The 27,842-nt window shown below is 41.7% G+C and overlaps 1 protein-coding gene across 13 annotated transcripts in view; it reads right to left on the minus strand.

Annotated features, from left to right (window-relative positions):
* Atxn2 (ataxin 2) overlaps positions 1–27,842 on the minus strand; it is a 94,437-nt gene that overhangs the window by 15,637 nt on the left and 50,958 nt on the right. For 4 of the 13 annotated variants that reach the window (XM_075980272.1, XM_075980295.1, XM_075980215.1 and 1 more), the window contains exons 7-18: positions 26,077–26,168; positions 25,084–25,281; positions 23,552–23,730; positions 21,535–21,744; positions 18,900–19,082; positions 17,219–17,416; positions 16,764–16,871; positions 16,345–16,415; positions 12,238–12,542; positions 10,409–10,472; positions 9,261–9,413; positions 8,862–8,922 (exon numbers count right to left, since the gene is read on the minus strand). In XM_075980272.1, coding sequence (XP_075836387.1) covers positions 8,862–8,922; positions 9,261–9,413; positions 10,409–10,472; positions 12,238–12,542; positions 16,345–16,415; positions 16,764–16,871; positions 17,219–17,416; positions 18,900–19,082; positions 21,535–21,744; positions 23,552–23,730; positions 25,084–25,281; positions 26,077–26,168 — 1,822 coding nt within the window. Of the gene's footprint in view, positions 1–8,855; positions 8,923–9,260; positions 9,414–10,408; positions 10,473–12,237; positions 12,543–16,344; positions 16,416–16,763; positions 16,872–17,218; positions 17,417–18,899; positions 19,083–21,534; positions 21,781–23,551; positions 23,731–25,083; positions 25,282–26,076; positions 26,169–27,842 lie in introns of all 13 variants that reach the window. The other 9 variants (XM_075980235.1, XM_075980188.1, XM_075980224.1 and 6 more) reach the window with 5 other exon arrangements.

A 27,842-nucleotide genomic window follows, 5' to 3' on the forward strand; every position in this document is an offset into this window, starting at 1 on the left:
GACACATAACCCCTGCAAAATAAATACATTTAAAGAAAAAAAAAAGGAAGGAAGGAAGAAATAAAGAGAAAGAAAGAAAAATAGTAAAGCAGGCAGGCAGGCAAAAACCAGAGCTAGTCATGCATACCCGACCACTACAAAATTGAATGTATATGTATCTTAGGTTATACTTTACATGGACCACACTTAACATTATTTCATATGTCAGTGGCTCTTAATTAGGAGCAACTCTGTCCAACAGAGACCATGTGGCAGTACCTGGAGACCTTTTAGTTATCACAATCAAGCTAAGGGAAGTGATACTGCTAGGGTTTAGTGATAGCCAACAGGCACCCCCAGTCCACAAGGGATTTCTCCCCACTGCAGAAAAAAATACCAGTCACAAATGGCAATGCTGCCGAGGGTGAGAAAAGTCTACTTTAAGCTTGACATGGTGGTGCAGGCATAAAGTTCAGAACCTGAGTCCAGAAGACAAGATCAGTAATTCAGTGCCACACAGCTAGCTACAAAGAGAATGGGAGGCCAGAGACTTGATGACTTTGTTTTATAACAGAGGTATATGAGCCAGGTGGTGGGGGCGCACAGCTTTAACCCCAGCACTTGGGAGGCAGAGGCAGGCGGATCTCTGAGTTCGAGGCTAGCCTGGTCTACAAGAGCTAGTTACAGGACAGGCTCCAAAGCTACAGAGAAACCCTGTCTCAAAGCCCCCCCCCCCAAAAAAAAACCCAGAGGTATATGCCTATGTCTCTGATCCAATTTATGTTAATTCTGACTGGCATGTTTTCAAATACAAATCCACCAGTCTCATAGGATGCATAAAAGGTAAATGTAATTTATGGCAAGGGGAAATTGAGGTGGTTTTATGCAAAGATTCCACTGCCGTGCAAGAAAAAATATCTTTTGTATGGTCTATGGAACTTTACAAGCTAGCACTTGACTTTGTATATTTGAAATACATTAATAATACCTTTGTCCAGCACCTCAGTTTGTTTAGTAGCAGCACAGCAGTGTATACAGTAACCACTCAGGCAGAGCCAGATGCATTTGCAGGACTTTCTAAGTTATGGCTTAGAAGATACAAACTCGGATACTTCCACAATAATTTAGGAGGCAGAAGCTGAGGAAATGCATGAGATCCTTCAGTTCTACACAGAACAAGTTTACATTTATTTATCTATCTATTTATAAATTTATTTTTGGTAAGGAATTTACTTAATGGGTATTGGGAAGGGTATAAAGGTAAGGGATTATGGGGGGAAGAGAAAAAGAGATGGGGGGCAGAGAAAAAGAGGAAAGAGGATAGGGGAAGGGAGAGGCAGAGGCTGCCTCTTCAGAAGAATGGACAGAGAGAGCAGAACAAGTTTGTTCTTAGATTTCCAACTCCATGAAAGGAAACAACCTCCTCTAGGTTAATCTCTCTCTCTCTCTCTCTCTCTCTCTCTCTCTCTCTCTCTCTCTCTCCCTCTCCCTCTCCCTCCCTCCCTTTCCTTTCTTCCTTCCTTCCTTTCTTTCTTTCTTGGGGGGGTAGGGTTCAAGACAGGGTTTCTCTGTAGCTTTGGAGCCTGTCCTGGAACTTACTCTGTAGTCCAGGCTGGCCTCAAACTCAGAGATTGGCCTGCCTCTGCCTCCCGAGTGCTGGGATGCTTCTTTAGGTTAATTTCTAATTTAACTGAGAGTCTAGTAAACAATATTAGTTGGAGGGGCTAGAGAGATGGCTCAGAGGTTAGAGCATTGCCTTAACCAGAGTTCAATTCCCAGCAACCACATGGTCGTTCACAACCATCTGTAATGAGGTCTGGTGCCCTCTTTGGCCTGCAGACACACACACAGACAGAATATTGTACACATAATATATAAATAAATAAATAAATAAATATTTAAAAAATATATTAGTTGGAGCTGGGCGGTGGTGGCATACGCCTTTAATCCCAGCACTCAGGAGGATCTCTGAGTTCTAAACCAGCCTGGGCTACTGAGTGAGTTCCAGAACAGGCTCCAAAGCTCCAGAGAAACCCTGTCTTAAAACATAGCCCACCCCCCCCCCAAGTTAGTATGAAATTCCTTAAATTGATGATGCCCAAAGCATACAACACACTGGTTTTTTTTTTCCTTATCTATGGAGACACAGCGTACAAAGGATGTCAAGTATGTCTGTACTTTTTCAGTTCATGTAAGCTCTACCTCAGGATAATCCAAAGTCTAATGAACTTCAGTTAGAAACTCAAGATGGATGACAGAAGTATCATTAACTCACAAGCCCTAGTGAATGGCTGGATCTGGGACTACAGTACAGTCCTCAAATGGCAGCTACAACACACAAGGAAGGAGCTATAAGATGCATATGGTATGCACATAACAAGGGGCGTAGATACAGAGTCTCACACAGCTCAAGATGACCTTGAGTTTCTGATCCTCCTGCCTCAGTTTCCCAAGTGTTGGAATTAAAGGTGTGTGCCATAAACAGCTAATGCTCAACACCATGAGAGGTGACATGATGCCATCTTCACCATTCACAACACAGCACAGACTGGGGGTGGGGGACCTTACAGTCTGTGACTATAGCAATTGAGAGACTGAGGAAGGGTGACTGTGATTGTTCCAGGCTTCCTGGAACTCTCATGGCAGAATTTTAAAAATGTGACTAACAAAAGACACAAAAGAAATAAACATAAGGCAAAAAGACAAAAACAGCCAGGTAGGAGGAGGCAAAGGCAGGCAGACCTCTGTGAGTTCAAGGCCAACCTGGTCTACAAGAGCTAGTTCCAGGACAAGCTCCAAAAGCTCCAGAGAAACCCTGTCTTGAAAAACAAAACAAACAAACAAACAAACAAACAAACAAAAAAGGCAGAAGCAGTAATAACAGCTATGACCAGGAGCAGGGAGTTAGCAGCATGCTGTTTCTACACAGTAACAACATGGCAGCTCAGCCACCTAGAACACAGTTCCAGGAGGTTCAACACCCTCTTCAGTCCTTGGTGTACATACATATGAACAGGGAAACAAATATATGAAAATGAATTTTTAAAAAGTAAAATAAATAAATGGGAGTGGGAGAGATGGAAAAGTCTATTGTTAAGAGTGCTTGCTATGAGACTATCAAAAAACAAAGCAGAATTAAAAGTAGTGCACAAATTTAAAATCTCTCCATTCAAGGCCAGTGTAGCTTACAGAGTGAGTTCCAGATAGCCAAGGCTATACAGAGAAACACTGTCTTGGGGGTGGGGGTGGGGAATCAAAACAAAAATTCTCCAGCTCCGTGGAATCCGACACCCTTTTTTTGGCCTCTTCAAGCAACTGCGAGCATGCACCCACCCACCCTACACAATTTTGGGATCTGAAGAAATGGCTCAGAAGTTAGAGCGTTTTATTGCTCTTTTGAAAAGACTCAAGTTCAGTCCAGTCCTCCTCAGCACCCATGTTGGGCCGCTTATTATGAATGGGCAAATAAACATAAATGGCTTTAAAAACAAAAAAACCAAACCAACCAAAAGCCCCTAAAACAAAAACATCCGAGCAATCCCCATGCCTCGTATAATTTCATTACAGAGAAAATCTAAACTGGGCCTAGTGCTGACCAAATGTAACTCTAGGACTTGGAAAGTAGAGACAGAAGGAACATAAGTTCAAAGTCATCTTAAACTTCAATGTTAGTTCAAAGCCAGTGTGGACTTCATGAGACTATCTCAAAAATTAAAAAGAAGAGTGTAGGAAAGTGGCTCTGTCTATAAAATAGCTGTTGTATAAACATTAGGACCTGATATCAGATCTATAGCACCATGGAAAAGGCTGTCTATAATCCTAGAAATGGAGCCAGGAGAACCTTTCGGGCTTGCTGGCTAGCCAGTGTAGCCAAATCAAGAATTCTAGATTCAATTAGAGACTGTCTCAAAAATATGGTGGTCATACACTTTGATTACATAATAAAGAAATCAAGTTCTGATTTAGCCAGATGTTTCCACCCTTGTAGTTAGTGTGGAAGTTTGATTGAGAATGGTCCCATATGCTCATGTACTTAGATGCTTGGTCCCCAGTTGGTATTCAGTTTGGGAAGAATTGGGAGGTAAGTCCTTCCTTATTGGAGAAATCTCACTGTTGGTGGACTTTGAGGGTTCAAAAGCCCAGCCTCAGAGTCAGTCAGTCTCAGTCTCAGTGTCTGTCTGTCTGTCTCTGTCTGTCTGTCTCTCTCTCTCCCTCCCTCTCCCTCTCTCTCCCTCCCTCCTTACCTACCTACCTACCTACCTACCTACCTACCTACCTACCTCCCTCTCTCTCTGTGGCAGCCTACATAAAGGACCTGGAGGAAGGAAGTTTTTGCTTTCTGCCTGCTTGCCATCACTCTTGGATAGCAAATTTTATCTGTCCTCTAGCTGAGGCATTCTCTGTCTAGTGTAAGAATCTACTTCTGGATTCCAACAGACTGAAGATCAGCTGCTCCAGGAGTCCTCTGGGGCTGCAAAGCCATCTGGTCTTGGGGATTAAACAACTAGCCTTTTCTTGGGAGACAGCCTTGTTGGACTACCTGGACCATAGTCTGTAAGTCACTCTAATGTCCTTCTGTGTGTGTGTGTGTCCTTTGCAAACAACCTAAGGTCAACAGCTACTGTCAGTGATCAAAATAAAATATAAAATAACAAACATGTGGATGTACGCAGACAGCACTTATTGTTACACTAGGTCAACATTTAATACGTTTTAGCACTCAAAATCTCAGTTAAGAAACTAAAAGGGCGGGAGGCAGAGGCAGGCGGATCTCTGTGAGTTCGAGACCAGCCTGGTCTACAAGAGCTAGTTCCAGGACAGGCTCCAAAGCTGCAAAGAAACCCTGTCTCGAAAAACCAAAAAAAAAAAAAAAAAAAAAAAAAAAAGAAAGAAACTAAGAGGGGGTAATGAGATGGCTCAGAGGGAAAAGCACTTGCTGTGCCAAGTGTGCAGGGGGGCTTAGTGAACACTTAAGTTCACATAATTGGATGGGAAGCACAGGTATCTGGAATTACATCTAGCACAGCAGAAAAACAAAGATGCCTTGCCAAACCAAGTTTGACCTTGATTAAGGCATGTGCGCGTACCCGTACGTATGTACACACACACACACTCACATACACACACACACTCACATACACACACACACTCACTCACACACAGACACACACACACACACTCACACACACACACATACACACACACACAATCACACACATCTCAGTAAACATTTTAAAGTGGTGGCTGGAGAGCTGGTTCAGTGTTATGAGAATGGTTACCCTTCCAGAGGACCTGGGTTAGATCCCCAGCACCCACATGACAGCTCACAACTATCTCAACTCCAGTCCCAAGAGGATCTGATGCCTTCTTCTGGCCTCTGCAGGTACTACATACACATAAGCACAAAGACATACATGTAGACAAAATACTCATACACATAAAATAAAAACAAAGGTTAAAAATTTAAAAGTAAAAGGTTACTCTTAATTGGAAACACCAATATTAATTCCTTTTTTGGGGGGAGGGGTGCATTTTTCGAGACAGGGCTTCTCTGTGTATCTCTGGCTCTCTAGGAATTCACTCTGTGGACCAGACCTGCCTGTCTCTTCCTCCCAAGCACTGGAATTAAAGGTGTGCACCATCACTGCCTATTTTCAGTATTAGTTCTCTAATCTAGTTTTTGTGGTATTTCCCAGTTTTATTCACTAAAAAGAGCAACAGGCAGTGACTTACTAGTGAACATATCTAATGACTAGGAATCAGGCCTGCACCTTAAATCCCAGCACTTAGGAGGTAGAGGAAAGTGGATTTCTGTGAGTTGGAGGATAGCCTGATCTACAGAGTGAGTTCCAGGACGGCAGGGGCTAAATGGTGAGACCCTGTCTTAGAAAAAGAGATAAACAAAAAACAAAACCACAACAATCAGGTTTCCGGGAGAAAGGCACAGGCAGGCTTGCCAGAGTTCCGTGAATTTCAGCTGCTGGGAGGCAATTGAGCATTTTAACCCTATAATGGGGTTGCGCTGGCTGAAGGGTCCCTCAGTCAAAGATGGGACAAGAACAAAAAAGTAACTGATATAAATATACATGTTTTCACGAATTTTTTTTTTTTTTTAAGACAGGGTTTCTCTGTGTAACAGCCTTGGCTGTTCTGGAACTCACTCTCTAGTTCAGGCTGACCTTGAACTCACAGAGATCCACCTGCCTCTGCCTCCAGAGTGCTGGGATTAAAGGTGTGCGCCACCAATGAATGGTAGCAGAATATTTTTTAAATGAAAAAACAAAAACAGAAAAAGGACAGTTAGTCCAATAATAGGACTACCAAAGGAGAATGAGTTACATGCTCTTAGAGAAACAGCAGTGAAGCTGCAAGGAGCACAGTGGGAAGCAGAACTGAGTGTGCCAATTCTTTTTTTTTTTTTGAAAACTGGAGGGAAAAGTTTTTCTGCATCCCTGTACCAAGTATCTGAGGCTAAAGACTTTACTGCCCAGGTTTGCAGAGAATGACTCCATCTAATAAGGAACAAGAATCCATATGCATTCAGAAGCCCCTATTGTGCACAACACCGATGGCTTCCTGGGAACTGGTTCTTACTTTGCACTACAAGTGGCAATCCAAAGTCATGCTGCAAACTACTGTATAGAAACTGCATGCAGGTCAGAGCACTGGCATTTCTGCTAAGCAGCTCTCTCCTACATGCTTCAGATACACACTGAACCTTGAGAGCTAAGACTAGACTGAGTGATGTAAAGGACCAATCCACAGCTAATTAGAACAAGTGGGAATGCTTACAATGAGATGGGGTAGAGGGGATGGGGGGCTGAGTGTCAGACACTGACATGAAACATCTGATTCCTCCTTAAGGAAAGTACTGATTTTGCCAGTGACCAGAGAACTGGCACACTAAATTAATAGCAGTTTCAAATAAAAGCAGCAAGAAGAGAAGGGCAGGGAACTACAGAGATATAACATGCAGTAACCTGATGATATTATGATCCATTTCCAAAACAAGTCAGCTGTAGAAGTGCATGCCTGACTCAACCAGGACCAGTTGGATTACATATGTTAACAGGGAGCTATTATTTACAAATACATAAATTAAGGAAAGACAAGGGTGCCCTGGCTGCTTAAGGAAGTTGAATAAGCTTTAGAGTGCACAACACCTGAGTGATGGGGTGCCATGATGATGGCATTTATTTTTAATCTTCAGCAACAACAACAACAAACTACATGTGTTTATGACAAAATTCTGTTACCAACAGAAACTGAACGAAGGATAAACACTAGTCCCTAATGACTCCCACCTCCATGACAACTCCTGTTCTGTCATCCTACCGGTTGGAGATGACCTTAACTTGGCTTCCTGGGCTATTCTGAAATTCAAGATCCTGCCTCAGCCCTGTGAGTGCCACATATAACATCATGATACCACCAACACAATAATCCACACACAGTAATAACCCACAAACAAAATAATCTCTTCTAAAACTTCAATTATACTTCGGGTTGAAATTTTCAAAATTAATTCTTTGGGAAAAATTACCAAACAGGCTCATCAGTTCGGAGCGTCTGATGCTCATACAGAGGATCAGGATTCAGTTCCTTGTGTGCAAATGGCAGTACACAACTGTCTGTGACAGCAGTTCTAGGAGTTCTGTTGCCCTCTCTGGCTCCCATGCACCCATACAGTGCAAGTACAAACACAGTCAAAACATTCATATACATAAAACAAAAAATATATATATAAATATTTTGATGTGCATGAGTGTTTTTGCCTGATGTATGTCTGTGTACTCTGTGTATACCTGGTATGCATGGAAGCCAGAAGAGGGCATTAGATCCCTTGAGATCTAATTACAGGTAGTTTGTGAGGCAACATGTCAGTGCTGAGTATCAAACATGAGTTCACTGCAAGAGCAACAAGCAAGCACTCTTAACCAATGATTCAACTCTCCAGGCCTCAAAATACGTCTTTCTTTTTTTTTTTTTTTTTTTCGAGACAGGGTTTCTCTGTGGCTTTGGAGCCTGTCCTGGAACTAGCTCTTGTAGACCAGGCTGGTCTCGAAGTCACAGAGATCCGCCTGCCTCTGCCTCCCAAGTGCTGGGATTAAAGGCGTGTGCCACCATCACCCGGCAAAATACGTCTTTTAAAAAAAGGCCAGGTATGGTAGTGCATACCTTTAATCCTAACACTTGGGAGGCAGGTGGATTAATATGTGTCCAAGATACTGTGGCCAAACCTGATGACCCAAGTTTGATCCTCAGAACCCATAGGGTGGAATTCCTACAGGGTTCTTTTAACCTACAGACAGACACACACACACACACACACACAGAGAGAGAGACAGAGAGAGAGAGAGAGAGAGAGAGAGAGAGAGAGAGAGAGAGAGAGAGAGGGAGGGAGGGAGGGAGGGAGGGAGGGAGGGAGGGAGGGAGGGAGGGAGGGAGGGAGGGAGGGAGGGAGGGAGGGAGGGAGGGAGGGAGGGAGGGGAGAGAGAGATTTTACACATGATTATTATCGAATTCCTGTTCATCAAGACCTGAATGCTCATATTGGCCACCAAAAGTGAACACACACCCTATGAGTTTCAGGCAGAAACTCAGAGAAGCCAACTATTAGCCAGGCAATGATGGCATAGGCCTTTAATCCCAGAACTTGGGAGGCAAAGGCAGTACATCTCCGTGAGTCTGAGGCCAGGCTGGTCTATATAAAGCTTCTTCCAGGACAGGAGAGTAAGGGCAGAGAAAACCTGTCTCAAACAACCACCACCACTCCCCCCCAAAAAAGAAAAAAGAAGCCAACTATTCTTTGCACACTGGTGCTTAATACATGCAGCATGCAGACTACAAGCAAACACAGGCAGGGTTATTCTCACCTTTACCTGCTCTATATGTCTTGGCTTGGTTCACTGGCATGGGCGTCATAGGTATTGGGTATAAAGGCTTGAACGGATTGAAAACACAGCATTAGAATCATGATAACAATGTATTTTATCACTGTCTTTTAATGTGATCTTGCCTGTATTTTCCTGACTCCTTATGAGTTATCCAAAATTAAAATAATACAACTAAAAAGAGTAATTCTAGTATAATAGTAAATGCAAGCCATTTTTCTGTAAATAAATCCTAAGACTCAGATTCACATGCTAATGATACACCAAATTCCTACCCACCCCTCTGTAGCCCTATCTGCCAACAGGTGTCCACTTAGTGCAGATCTAGGATACGCATGTGAAACACAAACTATGGTGACCCAGCAAATTCTAACCCATGGGACTTACCTGCACGCCTGGGCTCACTGGGACCGGATACATCATATTTGGTGCAAAACAAACAGGCTGTGTATACACTGGAGCTGGCTGCTGATGACCCACCATTGATGGGCTCGGCTGTGCTTGTGGCCGAGGCGATGTTGGGGTAGTAGAAGGTTTTGGCTACCAAAACAGAAATAAAATTCAACTATTTCACAGTGAAAGTAACTAGGAATGCAATCTTTAGAACAATTTCCCCAATCTTTCTATTGATTTGTTTCTAACCAGTACCTTTTATTCAAAAGACAAAACAAAACAACCTGGAGTCTAGCATGTAAGAAGTTGATTCAATATCCAGGGGGTAGGCCGCAGACATTGCTCAGAAGTAGAGGACTGGCATAAGCATAGGCGTGGTATATTCCTCAGAAACATCACCATCACCATCACTATCCTCCCTCCCTCCCTCCCTCCTTCCCACTCCTCCTCCCCCAAATCTCTATATAAAGAGTGTGTGTGCGTGAGACAAATTTTTATTTTCATTCTTTGAGACAAGAGTTTCTCTGTGTAACTCTGACTGTTCTGGGATTCATTCTTTAGGCCAGCCTGGACTTGAACTCAGATATCCACCCACATCTCTTCTTCCCAAATGCTGGAGTTAATGGTGTGCGCTATCATGGCTCACTACACACACACACACACACACACACACACACACACACACACACACACACACACACACACACACACACGGCGGGAGGGAGATGTAATTTTACAAGGAACCAGAAAGGGTCTATCCATTTTTTTAGTCTTTTCATTTTTGTGTTTTTGGACAGGACCTCACTGCGTGGCCCACACTAGCCACACTCATGATCCTTCAGCTCCAGTCTCCTGACCGTTGGGATTGGCAGGCATGCTTTACCACACCTCCCTAAGGAAATAAGTGGAACAACAGGCATCTTTGAGTCTGGCAGCCTCACTCATCATCAACCTTACATTCTCAGCTGGTCTTTACATTCACCATTCTAATGGCTGCACAATACAGTGACAACCCACAAGGAAAACAATTTGTCTTTGGTATCCCACAGCTGGGTTTAGTTAAATGGGAGCACAGGAGAAAAACCATGTCTGATCACAATGAAATCTCTTCAGAAATGATCTACAAATGGCCATAAATTTACCTGAGAAAAAGAACGCGGGTTGAACTCCTTTGCATTGGGATTCAATGTTGATTTCCTAACTTGCCTAAATGAGGAAAGAGAAAAACAGCCAGTGAAACCTGCACTGAATCCATGTTTTCTTCAACTCTGCCACACTGGTCAGGTTTCCCAGAATTGCTGACATAGTTAAGATAAAGGACTCTGTACAGCGCTGTGGGTCTCCCTCACTGACACTCATCTGCTCTTCAGTTTGACAGACACTAGTGAAACAAGAACAAACAATCAACGAAACCACACCCTCAAAGGCAATTAGGAATATTTCAACTGCAAAGACAGTAACCCCAAAGAAAACACCCTTTAAAAAGGTGTCTAATGGGGCTACTCTTCCACAGGACTGGGGTTCAATCCACCCATCCGTAACTACAATTCCAGAACATCTGACACCATCTTCTGGCCTCTGAAGGTACCGTGTGCATGTAGTGTTCAGATGGACATGCAAGCAAAACACTCACACACATAAAATAAAAAACCCAATGCTTAATACATGATTCCACAGCATTTCTAACTCCTGCTTTTAAACATAGGGCTTTCAATGTAGCCCAGGTTGGCCTCAAACTTGGGACCCACTGCCTCAGCATCCCAACTGCTGTGCTAAGAAAGCCTGTGCCACCATGTGCCACACATACAATAACTTTTAGCTGTGTCGAGATTTTTGTTTGTTTTTGTGGGACAGGTTTCTCTGTAGCTTTGGAGCCTGTTCTGTAATTTCTTCTGTAGATCAGGCTAGCCTCAAACTCACAGAGATCCCTGTCTCTACCTTCTGAGTGCTGGGATTAAAGGTATGCACCACCACTGCCCAGCAAAGGATTTCTTTTTCTTTTTGGTTTTTCAAGACAGGGTTTCTCGGGGGCTGGAGAGATGGCTCAGAGGTTAAGAGCACTGGCTGCTCTTCTAGAGGTCCTGCGTTCAATTCCCAACAACCACATGGTGGCTCACAACCATCTATAGTGAGATCTGGTGCCCTCTTCTGGTATTCAGGTAGAATACTGTACACATAAACAAACAAATAAATAAATAAAAGGGGGGAAAGAAAGACGGGGTTTCTTTGTGTAACAGTTTCAGGTATCCTGGAACTAGCTCTGTAGACCACGGTGGCCTTGAACTCACAGAAATCTGACACCTCTGCGTCCCCCCTCCCCCGCCCCCATGATGGAACTAAAGGTGTGTGCCACCACCGCCCAATTTGTGTCAATATTTTTTTAATTACACACCTTGGGAAAAGCCATTGCTCTAATAATTTATTTTAACTGCATATCAAACATGAACAGTTAATCAACAACCTGCCATTCTAAAAGTTCAAATACAATTAGGTTTTTTGCTATCCAGAACACAAAAAACCCACTAGGTCTATTAAATTGCTTTTAATATGCCAGATGCATAGAATTAAGTTTTATAAAGAAATGTATACTAAATAAACATTTGTTTCTGACAGAAAATGCCTTGCAAGCATGGATACCAGTGCTGTACTCCCTTTCTCACCAAGGGCAGCAAACAGTTCTTGCAGACAGCAGAGTTAGGCACAACTAGAGTCCCAAGATAGGGCTTTCCAACTTTAACTTTGAATTTCTATGTCTCTACAGAAGTAGCTTTTCTCACCCCACACAGTTGGGTGCAAATTAGAATGCTAAGAATTCAATGATGAGATTCAGTGAGGATTTACTAAGCCAGCTCTTAGTAACAGCTACTTTGAAAGTTCTCTGTCAGCTTGCAGACAACTATAAGTGGAAGGAGAAATCCCTTAAGTCAAGATTTACTTGGAGAGAGGATGTGCTAAATCCCAGGTTACTCACTCAGTTGCATCTTTTTTCTCTTCTCGGTCATCCTTCTCTTGTTTGCAGGCTGGACTAGAAGTCTGCACCCCTTGGGATGTGACCTCAGGCCCCCTCTTATGCTCTGTGTTACTAAGTACAGAAGGGGAGATGCTAGGGCTGTTGGTCTTGCTGCTGCCACTGGTACAGTTGCTGCTGCTGTTGTCAATGAAAGCATCCTTAGCACTTGCTTCAATTTTGTCTTTAATCAAATCTCGTGACTTTTCTCCCTCTCTATTTTTGCTTAGAAGTTGATCCATAGATTCAGATGTAGAACTTGGCTGTAACTAAATAAAAGAAATAATTTCCTGTGAGTATAAGCAAAGCAGTATCTGAAGAAGAGAATGAAATGCTTTGAATAAGGCTTTTTGTTCTTATTTTCAGAAGATGGCCTTTTGCTTTTTGAGACCAGGTCTCTCTACATAGCCCTAGTTGTTCTGGAACTCACTCTGTAGATCAGATGGCTTGCTTCATACTCAATGAGATCTGCCTTCCTCTGCCTTCTGAGTGTTGGAAGTAAAGGCCACCAAGCCTGGTTCAGAATACAGCTTTTTAAAAGCATCAATAACAGAATGATATAACACAACTTTAGTAATCAGAACCCAAAACTTAAGAGTTAATTATGAGCTGGGCTGAGCATAGTGATATAAACCTTGTTTGTTTGTTTTGTTTTTTTAAAAATATTTATTTATTTATTATGTATACAATATTCTGTCTATGTGTATTTCTGCAGGCCAGAAGAGGGCACAAGATCCCATTACAGATGGTTGTGAGCCACCATGTGGTTGCTGGGAATTGAACTCAGGACCTTTGGAAGAGCAGGCAATGCTCTTAACCTCTGAGCCATCTCTCCAGCCCCCTGTTTGTTTGTTTTGTTTTTGTTTTTTGAGACAGAGTTTCTCTGTAGCTTTGGAGTCTGTCCTGGAACTAGCTCTTGTAGACCAGGCTGGTCTTGAACTCACAAAGATCTGCCTGCCTCTGCCTCCCTAGGACTGGTATTAAAGGTGTGCGCCACCACTGCCCCTCAGTGACATAGCACTCAGGAAGCAGAAGCAGGTTTGGGAATTTTAGGCTTACACAGTGAGTTCTTAGTCTACATAGTAAACTCCAGGACAGCAGGGCTATGTAGAGAGATCATGTCCTAACCCTCCACACATATTAGCTGAGTATGGTGGCTCATGCCTATAATTTCAGAACTTGGGAGGCAGAGGCAGGCAGATCTCTGAATTTGAGGTCAGCATGGTGTATAGAGCGAGATCCAGGACAGTCAGGGTTATTCTGAGAAAACCATGTCTTTAAAAACAAACAAAAGATTAATTTACTTATTTAATGCATGGGGAGTTATCAGAGGACAACTTCTAGAAGTCAGTTCCCTCCTCCCATCATGTGGATCCTAGAAATTGAACTGAGATCATCAGACTTGGTGGAAGGTTCCTTAATTCCATAAGGCTACTCTAAAGTTTTAAAGTTCGGTCAAGGATAAACAGCAATGTAAACAAGAAAAACAAAACAAAAAACAAAAAAAGGAGGATAGTCAACATCATTAGCCATAAAAGCTCTGAATAGCAAAACTACAGTGAGACACCACTCCATATCTATAGATGACATAGACCACAATCAAAAACATGAACTCCAGCACCTAAAAGAGGAGAAACGGCTGCCCCGCACATGGCCAGACAACACACACCTGCGATACTGGCACTTGAAAGGCTGAGGTAGGAGAATGAGTATTTGGGGTAGCTGGTTCCTGTCTCAAAACCAAACCCAAAATAAAAATAAAAGGGATTTGCTGGCTGCTGCTAATGGAGTGTACAATAGTGACCGTGTACCTGCCATGGTAAAATGACTGGTAACTCTACTCACTACCACAGGACACAGAGTTCTCAATCCTAGAAAAATGATAACGTATGTTCATAAGAAACCATACTTCAATGTTCACGGTAGCATTTCTCATCCTTGTAAGAAAGTAAGAAAAACCCATAGCCACTGAGCATTATTCACAACAAAACAAAGCAGTGCCATACATGCCAACATGCATTGTGTGTCTCAAACAACCAAATCATTAAATAGACTAATAAAACGGGCTGTTCTCAAAAGATTTAATACAAATGTTCAAGATCACCAGCTATGAAAGAAATCTGAATTAAGAAAGATGAGTCATTAAAAGTGTGAAGTTGTCCTGAAGAGGACCCAGTTTAGTTGCGTGCTGCACACAACACCTGTGACTTCGGTACCGAGGGACCTAAAGCCTCTGACCTCCCCAGTTACACACAATTAAATTAAATTTAAAGAAAAAGATTTTTGTTTGTCTAGAGTCTCAATATGCAGTTCTGGTTGTTCTGAATCTCACTTTTAGACCAGGATAGCCTAAAATTCAGAGATCTGCCTCAGAGTGCTAAGATTAAGACATGTGCCACTAGGTCCAACTAAAAACAAAACAAAACAACATGAAAATTTAAATATACACACTCTATCTTAACCCAGTCAGAATGGCAGAAACAAATAGCAAATGCTGGTGAGGTTGTGGGAAAAGGAGAATCCTTACACTATGCTGGTGGGAACATAAACTAGTCCAATCTCCAAGACTGAAATATAGTGGGGCTGGAGGGCTGGCTCAGTGGTTAAGAGTATCTTTGAATTTGAGGCCATCCTGGTCTAAAAGTGAGATTCAGGACACCCAGAGCTGTATGGACCCCAGAACCCATACCAGGAAGCTCTCAACCAGCTCTAGAAGATTATCACACTCTTGGACTTTAGGGGCACCTGCATTTGTGAGTTCCAGCACACAGACAGAGACACATACACAATTAAAAATAATAAACACCAACTGTATAGAACTGTCAAAGGTTAAAGGTTACATTTTAAATGTAACTTGGTTTCTGTAAGTTTTGTGTGGGAGAATGAAAAAGTCACGAAATGCTCTGGATACACTAGGAAAGCTTGACTTAGGGTAAGAAGAAATTACATTACAGGAAGACTCTCGCCATTGGGGCTGGATGTGGAGCACAGTGGTTGCAGCCCTGGGTTCAAATCTCAGCGCCAGCAATATGAATGAACAAGTGAATAAATTTTACACAATTACTATACTTGTTCACAAAGTAGATCTGAACCAGCTCAGAACACCAGGAGCATTATAACTTCCATGCACACCAGAAGTACTGACATACCCTTACTCTCAACTACAAACCTACTGAGGCAGTCACTCAGACAGACACCAAAGCAGTGAGCTTTAGTGTGTTGTTTTGCACTGTAAGATAATATTCTTTCATTTGTTACCTGTAGCCTTAAAAACAAAACAAAACAAACAAAAACACTTGTGATTTAAGTTATTGCACTTAGAACAAAGACATCTTTAAGAGTAATTGTCAAGGGACTAGTGAGATGGCTCAGTGGTTAACAATGCTTACTGCTCTTTCACAGGATCCAAGTTCAACTTCTAACACCCATATCAGGCACCTCACCATCACCTTAACCCAAGTTCCAAGTGCGGACAACCTCTTCTGGCCTCAAAGGACTCCTGAACTTACCCACCAAGAGACAGACAGAAAGACAAGACACTTGCTCTCTGTCTTTCTCTTAAAATAAATCCGGTGGAGCTGGGCGGTGGTGGCGCACGCCTTTAATCCCAGCACTTGGGAGGCAGAGGCAGGAAGATCTTTGTGAGTTCGGGGCCAGCTTGGTCTATGCCAGCTTGGTCTACAAGAGCTAGTTCCAGGACAAAGAATCCCTGTCTTGAAAAACAAACAAGCAAGTAAACAAACAAACAAAATCCAGTGGGCTGGAAAAATACATTAGGAGTTAAGAGTTCAGTTCCCAGCACTTATATGATGGCTTATGGTCACCTGCAACTCTATCTCCAGGCAATCTGTAGCTTATTCTGGTCTCCAAGGACAGTAAAAATGCTCATGGCCCACATACATAATGCAAACACTCATATGCATAAAAATCTTTACAAAAAAGTTTAATTTTCTGCACATGTGACTTAAGGCTGATTGTGTGTGTGTGTTAAAACTGTATTTTGTGAACTGGTCATATAAAAATTACTATTTTCTTTTTTAATTCTAACCAATCAGTTGATAGGGAACTTACCCTAAAATCATTCTTAAACTTCTTTAAATCATCAATCTGTTTTCTATGTTCAGAAACAACTGGTGACATACCTGTAAAACCAAAACCTGTTAGATTCCAATTTACTTCTGACCTTAAACTTAAAATTCTGTTTGTATGGGATATTAGAAATAGAGTACAGAGGCTAGATGTGGCAGCACACTCCTTTAATGCCTTTAATCCCATGTGGGATAAGAGAGATAAGTAAGAAATGAGAACAGCTCTATCACCTGAAGACTAATGGATATTTCAAATACCCATTCCACTTGGTATCTAATAGCACGCACATTACATATAAACAAATTTTAGAATGAGGGCACTCAGTATGGAGTATGAAATTAGTTAGATAAACACTGTTCTATCTCTGTAATTACACCTAAAAAAATTTAACAAACTCTAACCTTTGTTTTCAACTTTTGAAAAGCTAGGTGATGTTTCATTTGCTTTAATAGTTTCCTTATTCCCTGCAGGAGAGTTCTGCCTCTGATCTTGAAGCCTGGACTCTTTAGCTAGAAAACAAGTTAAAAAAGAAAACATCATCAGGCAGACGTTAGGAAAACATCATGAGAAAACGCCAAATACTTACAATTTTCTGGTTTGGGGAAAAAAATAGTTTCATTTAAACAAAGGGTTTTCCCTGTTAATCATCACACCAAAACTCGGTAAGCATGTTCATACAACAGGCATGTCACACCAGAGCAAGTCAGAACCTCTGATATCAGACATTAAATAATATAAATATATAAATGGGACAGTAGTATCATAGATAGCTATCTTGCTTCCAAAAAACACCACTGTATATTCGGAAGCTCTTGATCATACGGTGTTAGAATAGGAAAAGACCTTCATTTCGTACCCTCAATAGATGGGGTCAGAGCTCTGTTGGATGCAGGGCTGGCAGGAGTAGGAGATGCAGCTGGAACAGGCATGGAAACTGCTTCAGTAGGGATGATACCAGCTTGGGGAGAAGCAAGCACAGGCCCACTGGGAGTGTTTCCAATACTGTTCTGCCTGGGAGACCTGGGTCTGTGAGTTTTTGGAGATAACCTTGGAACTAAAAGCAAAGAGATATTCATTAAATTCTCAGAAATCACTAATACCTAAGTACAGATGTGGTTTTTCCCTCCTAATTAAACTTTCAAGTACTCTGAGTACAGCTCAACACCAGAGTTCAGTGGCAAGCCAAATTACACCAAGGGAAAAACATAGTACTAAGTTACTTGTTAAAGTGAGAGAGAGAGAGAGAGAGAGAGGCGGTGGTGGCGCACGCCTTTAATCCCAGCACTCGGGAGGCAGAGGCAGGCGGATCTCTGTGAGTTCGAGACCAGCCTGGTCTACAAGAGCTAGTTCCAGGACAGGCTCCAAAAACCACAGAGAAACCCTGTCTCCAAAAAAAAAAAAAATAAAGTGAGAGAGAGAGACCCCTATTTCTACCTGCCTCTTCCCATCAACACAGTAAGTAAAATTTGGTAGATGTTGCCCAGACTACGTGCTTTTTCCTGCAACATCAAGATACAGTGCCAAAGCTGAGGGAAATTAGGACACAAAGCAGAAAGGGTATCTAATACAGAAAGAATGAATGACTTCAAAATAACTGCTTATTTACAGAGTTCAGACTCAAGAGATTAATGAAAATGGTTCAGTTTGCATTACTTTGGTGACTTCTTTGTGAAGTCACAAGCATCATAGAAGTGTTCACTACTCTAACATGATTCTCAGTGTATCCCTTGCACCTGTCACTCCTCTCTTACTTCAAATTAGGTTGATACTCTCAAACTCAATTCCAGACCATCCAATTAATGCCAAAAGAGTAGAACAGCTCAAGATTCTTCTCTCACCTACTATTTTCTTTTCAGTTTTCAGTTAAGGTCAAGGGAAACAGCAATAAGGAATTTATAGGGCAATTACTACGACTGCACACTATACAAGGCTGTAGCAAAAAAACAAACAAAAATATCAAACCAAACAAACAAAAAACCCAGACACTTAACAGTACTGGGCTTTTGTTTAATCTTAAAACCCTCCTTCTGGCAAAGGTCTATGGGCTAATTAAGAAAAGGACAAAGAGAAGAGCCGGCACAGGCTCTGGCTCTGCAGCCCTGGGAGAACACTAGGGACTGACCAACACAAGAGTCGAAGCAGTCTGGGCCTAACTACATCTGCTGCTCAAATGAACCTGATCATTAGAGCTACTGACAGTCAGCCTCTTCTCAGGCTACTCATCAAAGATGAACTTCCTGCTGTGTAGACTAGTCCTTGAAGATCACCAGGTGAGTATCTGCTTATTCCACATGCAGATGCCATGGAAACATGCTGAAAACTGAATACAGGGACAGAGCTGCAGAATGATGGGACAGTTCCTTCAACTAGTGTCATGAACATCTGTGATATTTTATAACCGGCAACTCCTACTTATGCCACCATATTTAATGTGACTCTGTACTTCCTTTCAAATCTTCCGCTCAGCTCTACTGTACATAGACTATAATGACAGAACTCATCACTGTCACGTATCATATTGACAGTGTCATACCTACCCCCACTGACAACTGAGGACCACGTTCCCCCTGCAGGACTGGTCCTTGCCACTGGAGGAGCAGCTGCTTCACTTGGGGGGTTGTGGGATACAAATTCTAGGCCGCTAGACATGGAGCCTCTCCCAGCAGAGACTCTGTGATTCCGAGGGTGCCGCTGTGCCTTTGGAGACATCCTTGGAGGGCCTGAGGAAGACACGATGGACATCGTGTAAGTCCTGCAGTGTTCACCTTACTGTTTTTTTGCTAAATACAGACATATACTCTTACTTCCCTAACAGATTTTCATTGTTTAAAAAATGAAAATATGAAATAAAATAAACCATAATGTTCTGATTTTTGGCCACACTAAAAATTATTTTGTGGGATGTCACTTATCTAAGTACATTTTATTTCCCCCTTTTAAGGTTTATTTTTACTTTTAACTATGTTGTGTATGTGTCTATGTGAGGGTATGTGTACATTGAGTTCAGGTGTTGAGCCACCTGATAAGGGTGCTAGGAACTGAACTTAGGGTCTCTGGAAAAGCAGAAGCTCTCTACAGCTGACCCATCTTTCCAGCCTTATTGCCCTTTATTTTTAAAGTAACGGGGAGATAAATCAAACAATACAGCATACCTGTATAACTACACTTTGTATATAAAAATAAGTTGTACTAAAGTTTTAATAGGAATTACAGCTGCATGGTAAGATATTCTTACTTTACCTTTCTACATGATTTTACTACATCCAAAATGAGACAAAAAATTGGTTTTATAGTGTTAGGGACCCCATCCTTGTTAGGACAGCATTCTATCTCTGAGTTCTTTAGGGCCCTGGGGTGGCGGTAGTTTTAAAAACAGAAACCTCAGTTCTATCCCTCTTTTGTCATGATCATCAAGTTTATAAATCGTGGCTGCTATGTGAGACCTGAAGAAGGACATCTAGCAGAAATCTGCACTGTGTGAATTGTTGAGAAACTATCATTGATTCTGCCAGTCATCAGGGATGGTGTGTCTAGAGCCATCAGCAGTGTAATACTAAGCCACTGAGTAAAAACACAATCCCAGAACTACCTTTCTCATAGCCTTAAGTGCAGTTAACACATGCTCTCTCTTTGTGTTCTTAGTGGGAACATAGTCAGACATGATCTCTGAGAAAATGCTAACTAATGCCAGGACTTTATTTTTTAAACTTTATTACTATTTTATATGTATGGTATGGAAAGGGGCTTGTATGCCATGGCGTGTGTAAAAAGTCAACTTTGTGGAGTGAGTTCTCTCTTTCCAGCTTTACATGAGTTCCAGAGACCAAATTTAGGTCATCAGGTTTACATGGCAAGGACTTTTAGCCAGAGCCTCCTCACCAGTCTACTGTTAGGGCTTTCAACTGGAGGTACCAGCACCCCAGAACAATGTAGAGCATTCTCTGTGGGCAATGCAGGAGCAGCCCTCCATCTGACTACAATGTGCTGCTCAAGGACTTGGACTCATATTCTCATGAAATAAATTGAACACCTTTACCCCAATGGTCTGCAGTAGAGCTCTATGCTGCTGCTAGGAACCACTACGAGAAGCACACATTAAAAGTCATTGAAATTTGTCTTTGCAACATTACAATCTTCAGTCATAAAGATCCATTCTGCCTAGGTAAATACAGTTTACCTTAAGCAGCTTCTTCAGGAAACTTTATCAGTCTTAATCAGCTATATTTATCATGACTTTATCAAGACAATCTGATTAAAACATTAACAGAAATATTTTGAACAAAGGACATTGTCATTTAGAACAAAGGATTTTTTTAACTTACAAACTGCATTAAAACAGAATGCTACCTTTTGGGGGCAGGATATATGGGTGGCTGGGACAGGGTCTCACCATATATATAGTCCTGACTGGCTCAGAACTAATTAAAAGCCAAACTGGCAATCCTCTTGCCTATGTCCCAGGCACTGGGATTATAGGCATGTGCCACCATTCAAAGTATATGAATTCAGCATCAAATACAAATAATTTTGACAAGAGCAAAGAAGACAAAAAAAAAGTCTCAAATTTATACCTGTCTTTTAATTGATAAATTTTAAAGGCCTCCCTCTAGATTAAAGTAGCCTTTCACTATAGTGATAGTATAAAGACTAATTTAAAAATAAATATTAAATTAAATTTACAGTTCCTCAGGTACCCTAAAAACTACTGTTACCTGAGGGTAGACATGCAAAGTCACTATAAGGGATATCATGGATCACAAAGGACCCCAAAATAGCACTCCTGCCTTTGGCCAACAGAAAGGTTCACTGGCACCATGGCCAAGGAGCTGGAATGTGGCAGGGTTCTATCCAATACCCATGCCCGGAAGCAGCAAGTAAATCACAGCCTCTTTTCATCATTGTTACTGTCTGGGGCTGTGATCTTCTTGGGCTGCAAAGGAGCATCATTTACAGACAGGTCAGACCTCGTTTTTACAGAGCTTTACACACAGCACGTATAAAGGTTTACTCTACTGAACAAAAGGTTAATAGAAATAGTTTTAATAAACTAAAGTTAAAACACAGAAATTATAGGTTAATAAATAATGAAGAGGAAACTATTTTGTAATCATAAACTCACGAAGGAGTTAAACAAAGACAAACAAAAAACATGAACAAATCGTGGTATTGTACCTTCTGAAGACATGCGTTTAGGCACAGTAGAGACAGGAGCTGGAGAACCATGAGCAGAGGGGTGAGACGGGGGTCTGGATGGCCTCGAGGGGGGCCTGGAGGGCGGCCTTGTAGGGGTGGCTGCCCGAGGTGGAAGAGAGTTGGGACCTGACTGGTAGCGAGAAGGTGGGCGAGAGGAAGGAGATGGGCAAGGCGATGGCCAGGGAACACCTGACAGAACAAATGATATGAAGGAAAGTATAAAAACTAAAGAAAAAAATGAGGGAAAAAGTAAACAGAAAAAAAAAGTAAAATGACAAAAATGATTTCTTGTACATTTTAACCCTTTGAGGACAGTCATTTGATTTGTGATAAGTTTTAGCATAACTTAACTCACACAAATTCACATTTTACTTTAACCTCCTTAAAATTAAGTCTGTTTAAATGAATCCACGTTCCCAAAGGGTTAATTAGGATCTACACATACTACTGAAGAAGACAGTTAAGACTCTGCCTAGTAGCCCCACTTCTTCAGCCACTGTCAGCCATCACTTGTGAAGAGAATGTCACACACACAGATAATTTCCCTCAATAAACACAATAACTCCTGCTCAGGAAGGCCATCTACTTTACTGGTTTTAGCTCTGAACAATAAAAAGAAATAGCAGATACTGAATCTAATGTAAAAAGCCGTTTTCTTATGTTCACCTGAGATTTTCATAAGTTCTACATTTGAACAGTTTCAGTTTCAAAGCTTATTAATCAAGTCCCATTTAGGTAGAAATAAAACTTTCTACTGTTTTCTAGAATGCTGGAGTAACAGCACTGGGTACTCTTGTAAAACAAATCTTATTTCAACACACTAGAAAGGGCCCATGTATTTACAGCCTGCTATACCAATGCAAAGAACTGCAAACTGCAGGGCACAGGCCAGGCACTGTGTGGTTCTTTCCCTGGTGCTTAGCTCCAGGGGGCTCCACACACTTGTATATCACACATTTTTCAGCCCCCTTCAAATTTTTAACTTGAAAAAAATCTATTCATAAACAACTGAAAATCTTTACTTGGTAAGCAAAGAAATTTCCACTATTACTAGGTAGAGAAAATACTCAAGAGGGTTTACTTGGATAGGAATTCTGGAGATAAAATTAGAAAGTTACCGTGCCTTGTTTTCACACATCTGAAATTCCTCTCCTCCCTTCCTTTCTTTACGATGAGGTCACACATGACCCAGACTGGCCTCAAACTCCCTCTGTAGCCTAGATTGGCTTGACTGCTCATCCCTCTGCCTCAGGTGTGAGCCTCCTTATCCAGCCTGCACCGTTCTAACCTTCAACACCTGAAACCGGCTGTACATTCTTTTCCCTGAGTAACAACACACTACTGCTGTCAATTACCATATTTCCATATAATTCATCTCTGCTACTCAGTCTACCAGATGTCTATTAACACCTATAATCTGTGCTCACCCGACAGAAGACACTACAGAAAGTGCCTTCCTACTAAAGGTCCAAACTGCTGCACTCTAACACCTTCCCTCAGAAACCAAAGGTTCTGTGTTGTATTTTCCCCAATTCTCGCATGATTTTATTCATGTGACTCTTGCTCATGTCTGATATTATAAACTACCCTAAGTTCTCCCTTGAAGTAAACAGAATGGTAATCCATCACAGTTAATAAAAATGAATCTGCATTTACTGGGATGTCTTCCACATGAACTATGCCTACAGTTTTATTAACCACAGTTTTTAAAATAGAGAACCTCCTCAAGAGCTTCCAATTTGTACGTGGAGTGTTTTTATACCAAATGAGAATGAGAGAGATGCAACAGCTCAGGACCGTGTTGTCCCTCTAAATGTGCCAAAGACATATATGATGTTATATTATCTGATAGTCACAAAACTAAGTTATACATTAATACTACTCCACAAAATCCAAATACGGCATGCACACTCCTATCCACTATGTAAACTCTTAAAATATTTAGATATCTCTATATTTGATCAATAATATTAACAAATCTGGTCAAAATACTTGCCTCCATTAACTACTCTTTGGTCTGAACCAGAGTTCGGGTTGAAATCTGAAGCATGAGAAGCAGCTCTTGATGGCATGGAGCCTGGTCCAGGTTGGCCCATCCGTGGCGAGCTCTGTCTCCCGCTCCCCCAGGATATGACTTCTCTGTTTCTTTGTCCAGGAGGAATATATTTATTTTCCCTGAAAATAAGAGACCCTGTAAGTCATTTATACTAAAAAGTATGGGGTTAACAAAATATACTTAAGTTACAAAGCTACAGAGAAACCCTGTCTTTAAAAACCAAAAAAGAAACAAAACAAAACAAAAAATACATTTACAGGTACATTAGGGAGAGGAGCAGCCACCACACTGCCTCGTGGCTCTGGGTTGCCTCCTGCCAGCAGCTTAAGCTGTGCTAACTTTCACCTCCCTGACACTCCATGATGATTAGAAAAGTCACAAACCTCAGCTGTAAAACCTTGAAGACAGGATGCAGCTCATGTTTTACCCACAATGTGGCAGATGTTCAACAACATGTTTATGAATAAATGAGAGACACACAAGCCGCGCAAGTGCACAAAACCACTGAGTCATCATTTCTCCAAGTTTACTTCACACTGTTTCTAACTCACGTGCTCTCAGAACAACCATCAGAAAAGCTGAATTTCCAAGTAAGGCTCAAGCCTCCCTGATTTCCAGCCTTCTCACAGTCAGTCAGTCTAGCAGTTAACCACTTTCTCTCAGCTGCATACTGTCACACAGAAAGAGCTCTCTGACTCAGAGCGTGTTTTTTCCTCACTGTTACCTACAAGTCACTCTTCAAATATGGCATACAAGCCGGGCGATGGTGGCGCACGCCTTTAATCCCAGCACTCGGGAGACAGAGGCGGGCGGATCTCTGTGAGTTCGAGACCAGCCTGGTCTACAAGAGCTAGTTCCAGGACAGGCTCCAAAGCTACAGAGAAACCCTGTCTCGAAAAAACAAAAACAAAAAACAAATATGGCATACAAGTACTTCTGCCACCTGTACCATGCCATCCAAAATACTGTCCCTGGGTTCTTAGCTTCCACCTGAAGAGGCCAGACTCTCTTACAGGCTCATGTTTCTGCAGAGGTGAAAAATAAATTACCACACTGCAAGTGGCAAACAGGCCCCATTATTTTATCAAAAATGTCACCTCCTGGTGAGGCTCTTGAACTACACAGGAATTCTAGTGCATTCCCACTCCAGATGTCCCTAGTACTCTGAAAAGACTTTTACCCTGCAAACCAGAGTGTAGGGCCACCAAGTCACTGGGTCCCTCTGACTCTTGTTTTAAGGAGCTCCTCAAGTGTCTGGGCTGGGTCCTCTTATATTCAACACTTGACTCCAGAGAGCTGCATCCCCAAAAATAATATCAAGATGATCATGACCTTTTCTCTAAAAGAATCTTACGACAAACCCATCAGCATTTTCTACCTAAGCTTCATGAAAGAGGAAACAGTTGGACTACATCTTCTCACACAGTCGGTGAATGTGTCTAAAACACTGCATTGGAGTTTTCTTTAAATACCTAGTGTTTGTGCCATGCCCCTCGCGCTCACTGCAGTTTCTCTGGACCGCTGTGTATTTTTCTTCCTCGCTTCTGTCATCATTCTCAAGGGCCACACGAGCTTTGTACTGAGCACTGGATTCGATTTCCTCTGCTAACTGGTTTGCCCTTGCCTCCCGTTTTAGAAACTCTTCTGAGTTATCCCTTTCTAAGGGAACCCTAAACACAAAGGAAAGAAGACATGAGTGTTTGTTTCAATGCCATACTTCTGTTATAGATCACATACAACTTTTAAGAAAGTTTAGAGAATGGGGTCACCAGAGACATTATCAAAGTAAGGGGGCTTGTTATCATAAATCAAAATATGCATTTTTTTATTACATAGAACATTTACTATTTCAAGAAATAGTTCGTGCAAACCCTATCCCTGTAAATTTAGCTTTCTTTTAATATTTATTTTTATGTATACAATATTCTATTTGCGTGTATGTCTGCAGGCCAGAAGAGGGCACCAGACCTCATTACAGATGATTGTGAGCCACCATGTGGTTGCTGGGAATTGAACTCAGGACCTTTGGAAGAGCAGGCAATGCTCTTAACCTCTGAGCCATCTCTCCAGCCCCTAAATTTAACTTTTTTACAAATTAAAAAGACAAAATGTATTTTTGAAAACAAAAAAACTTATCCCTTGTTTTAATGTGAGTTTGTCAGTCTAAATAGTTAACAAAAACAAATGTCACATTTTTTACTTATTCATTCATTTGGTTTTTTTGGGACAGGGTTTCTCTGTGTAGCCCTGGCCAAGCTGGAACTCACTCTGTAGACCAGGATGGCCTCGAATTCAGAGATCCGCTTGCCTTTCTCCTGAGTGCTGGGACTAAAGGTGTGTGCCACCAGCAACAGCTTTTTTTGTTTTGTGTAATGTAAAAATAAAACAGAAACATTTATTCAATAATATAATTTAAGCCAATGAAGACAAATTAGCTAGAATAAAAGAGAACTTTGTGAACTTACGTATATGAAGATAAACTGCTATCGTATGTGGACACTACACCGTAATTCTCTTCATTATATCGAAACATATCATTGGGATCCCATCCATTAGACTAGAAGGAAAATGAAGATCATTTTTCAAAACGTAACTTTTTAATTCAGCTACAACCAATTTTTGCAAAAACATATAACAAACTGTACTGGCTGGACCTAATCCCACCCCTTTCTTCCAAAACACCAAACTTGCCTTTAGAAATCTTTTAAAGAAAGCTAGACATAGCTCATACCTGCCACATCAGCTCTTAGAAGACTGTGACAGGAGAGTGTTTTGAGTTCAAGGACAGCCTGGGCTACGGTAAAAAAGGCCCTATTTCAAAAAACAAAAGCAAACAACTCTTTAGAAAAAAACTCTTCTTACACAGATTGTCCTCGTAGATTAGTAGGTGATTACATAAGTTATCCGAGAGGATATGAGAAAAACTTAGACCATCAGCCACGGCTATGAATCCAGGGCCTCTGGGTCAAAGTTTTCCCCTTCAGTTGTGCTAACAGCCTTCCCCACTTCCATCGCTAAACTGGGTCTTAGAAGAACAAGAGGTGCACTGTGATAGCCAAAACATGTGGGAAAGAAAAAGCAACCAAAATCTTTCCTACTGGATTTCCATGTGAGAACAATACTGTGCCTTCCCACTGTCCCTTCCCCTAGACAAGTAAAGAAGGACAGCATAAAGCAATGGGAAGGCAAATGGGGTAATGCCACACAAGCTATGTTTTAGAACTCTCTGCCATGAACAGTTGCAGGAGGGATCTCAGCAATTTCTATGGGTTCCACACACCTAACTTCCAACCTCAACACTGTTACCCTCCCATCAGTGAAGGAGGAAACTGCCACTCTCAAAACATGGGGTGTATCCTTCAACCTGGAAGAACTGGGCAAATACAGAAGAATCTCCAGAGACAGGTATCAATAGGTGACTTGCCACACACTTTTCCCATGTCCAATTCTCCTTTGAAATCCTGACAGGCTAAAGCTGGAGAAGTGGCTCTGTGGTCAAGAACACACATTACTTTTCCAGAGGATGTGGTGAAGGAAGACAGCTAAGTCCCACAAGCTGTCTTTAGGACTCCACATGCACGCCACGGTACACATGTGTATATTCTCTCTCTCTCTCTCTCTCTCTCTCTCTCTCTCTCTCTCTCTCTCTCTCTCTCTCTCTCAAATTAGAAGACTATGACTTCTATAATCTCAATGATACACCATACTAAACAGAAAAATATTCACCAAAACTAAACATCTTCAAATTTCAAGGCACATAAGTAACAACTATTAGGAATTTCTCAGGCTTAAGACAAAGGTTTTAAGATTAAGAGCTCTTACTGCTAAGCCAGGTGTGGTGGTACAAGCCTTTAATCCTAGCACTCAGGAGGTAGAGATAGATGGACCTGATTTCAAGAACAGCCAAGTTTACAGAGCAAGTCAGAGCTACAGAGAGAGACTTAGTCTAAAACAAACAAACAAAAAAAACCCCCTCACAACTAAGAAACTTTGTCTAAAGAAAAGTAATATGCATTGCTGGTGGGAATGCAAGCTGGTACAACCCCTTTGGATATCAGTGTGGGAATTTCTAAGAAAATTAGAAAACAACCTTCCTCAAGACCCTGTAATACCACTTTTGGGTATATATCCCAAAGGATGCTCAATCGTGCCACAAGGACATGTGCTCAACCATGTTCACAGCAGCTTTGTTTGTCATAGCCAGAACCTGGAAACAACCTAAATGCCTCTT

Source organism: Microtus pennsylvanicus, chromosome 1 (assembly GCF_037038515.1).
Source record: "Microtus pennsylvanicus isolate mMicPen1 chromosome 1, mMicPen1.hap1, whole genome shotgun sequence".
Classification (NCBI taxonomy): Eukaryota; Metazoa; Chordata; class Mammalia; order Rodentia; family Cricetidae; genus Microtus; species Microtus pennsylvanicus.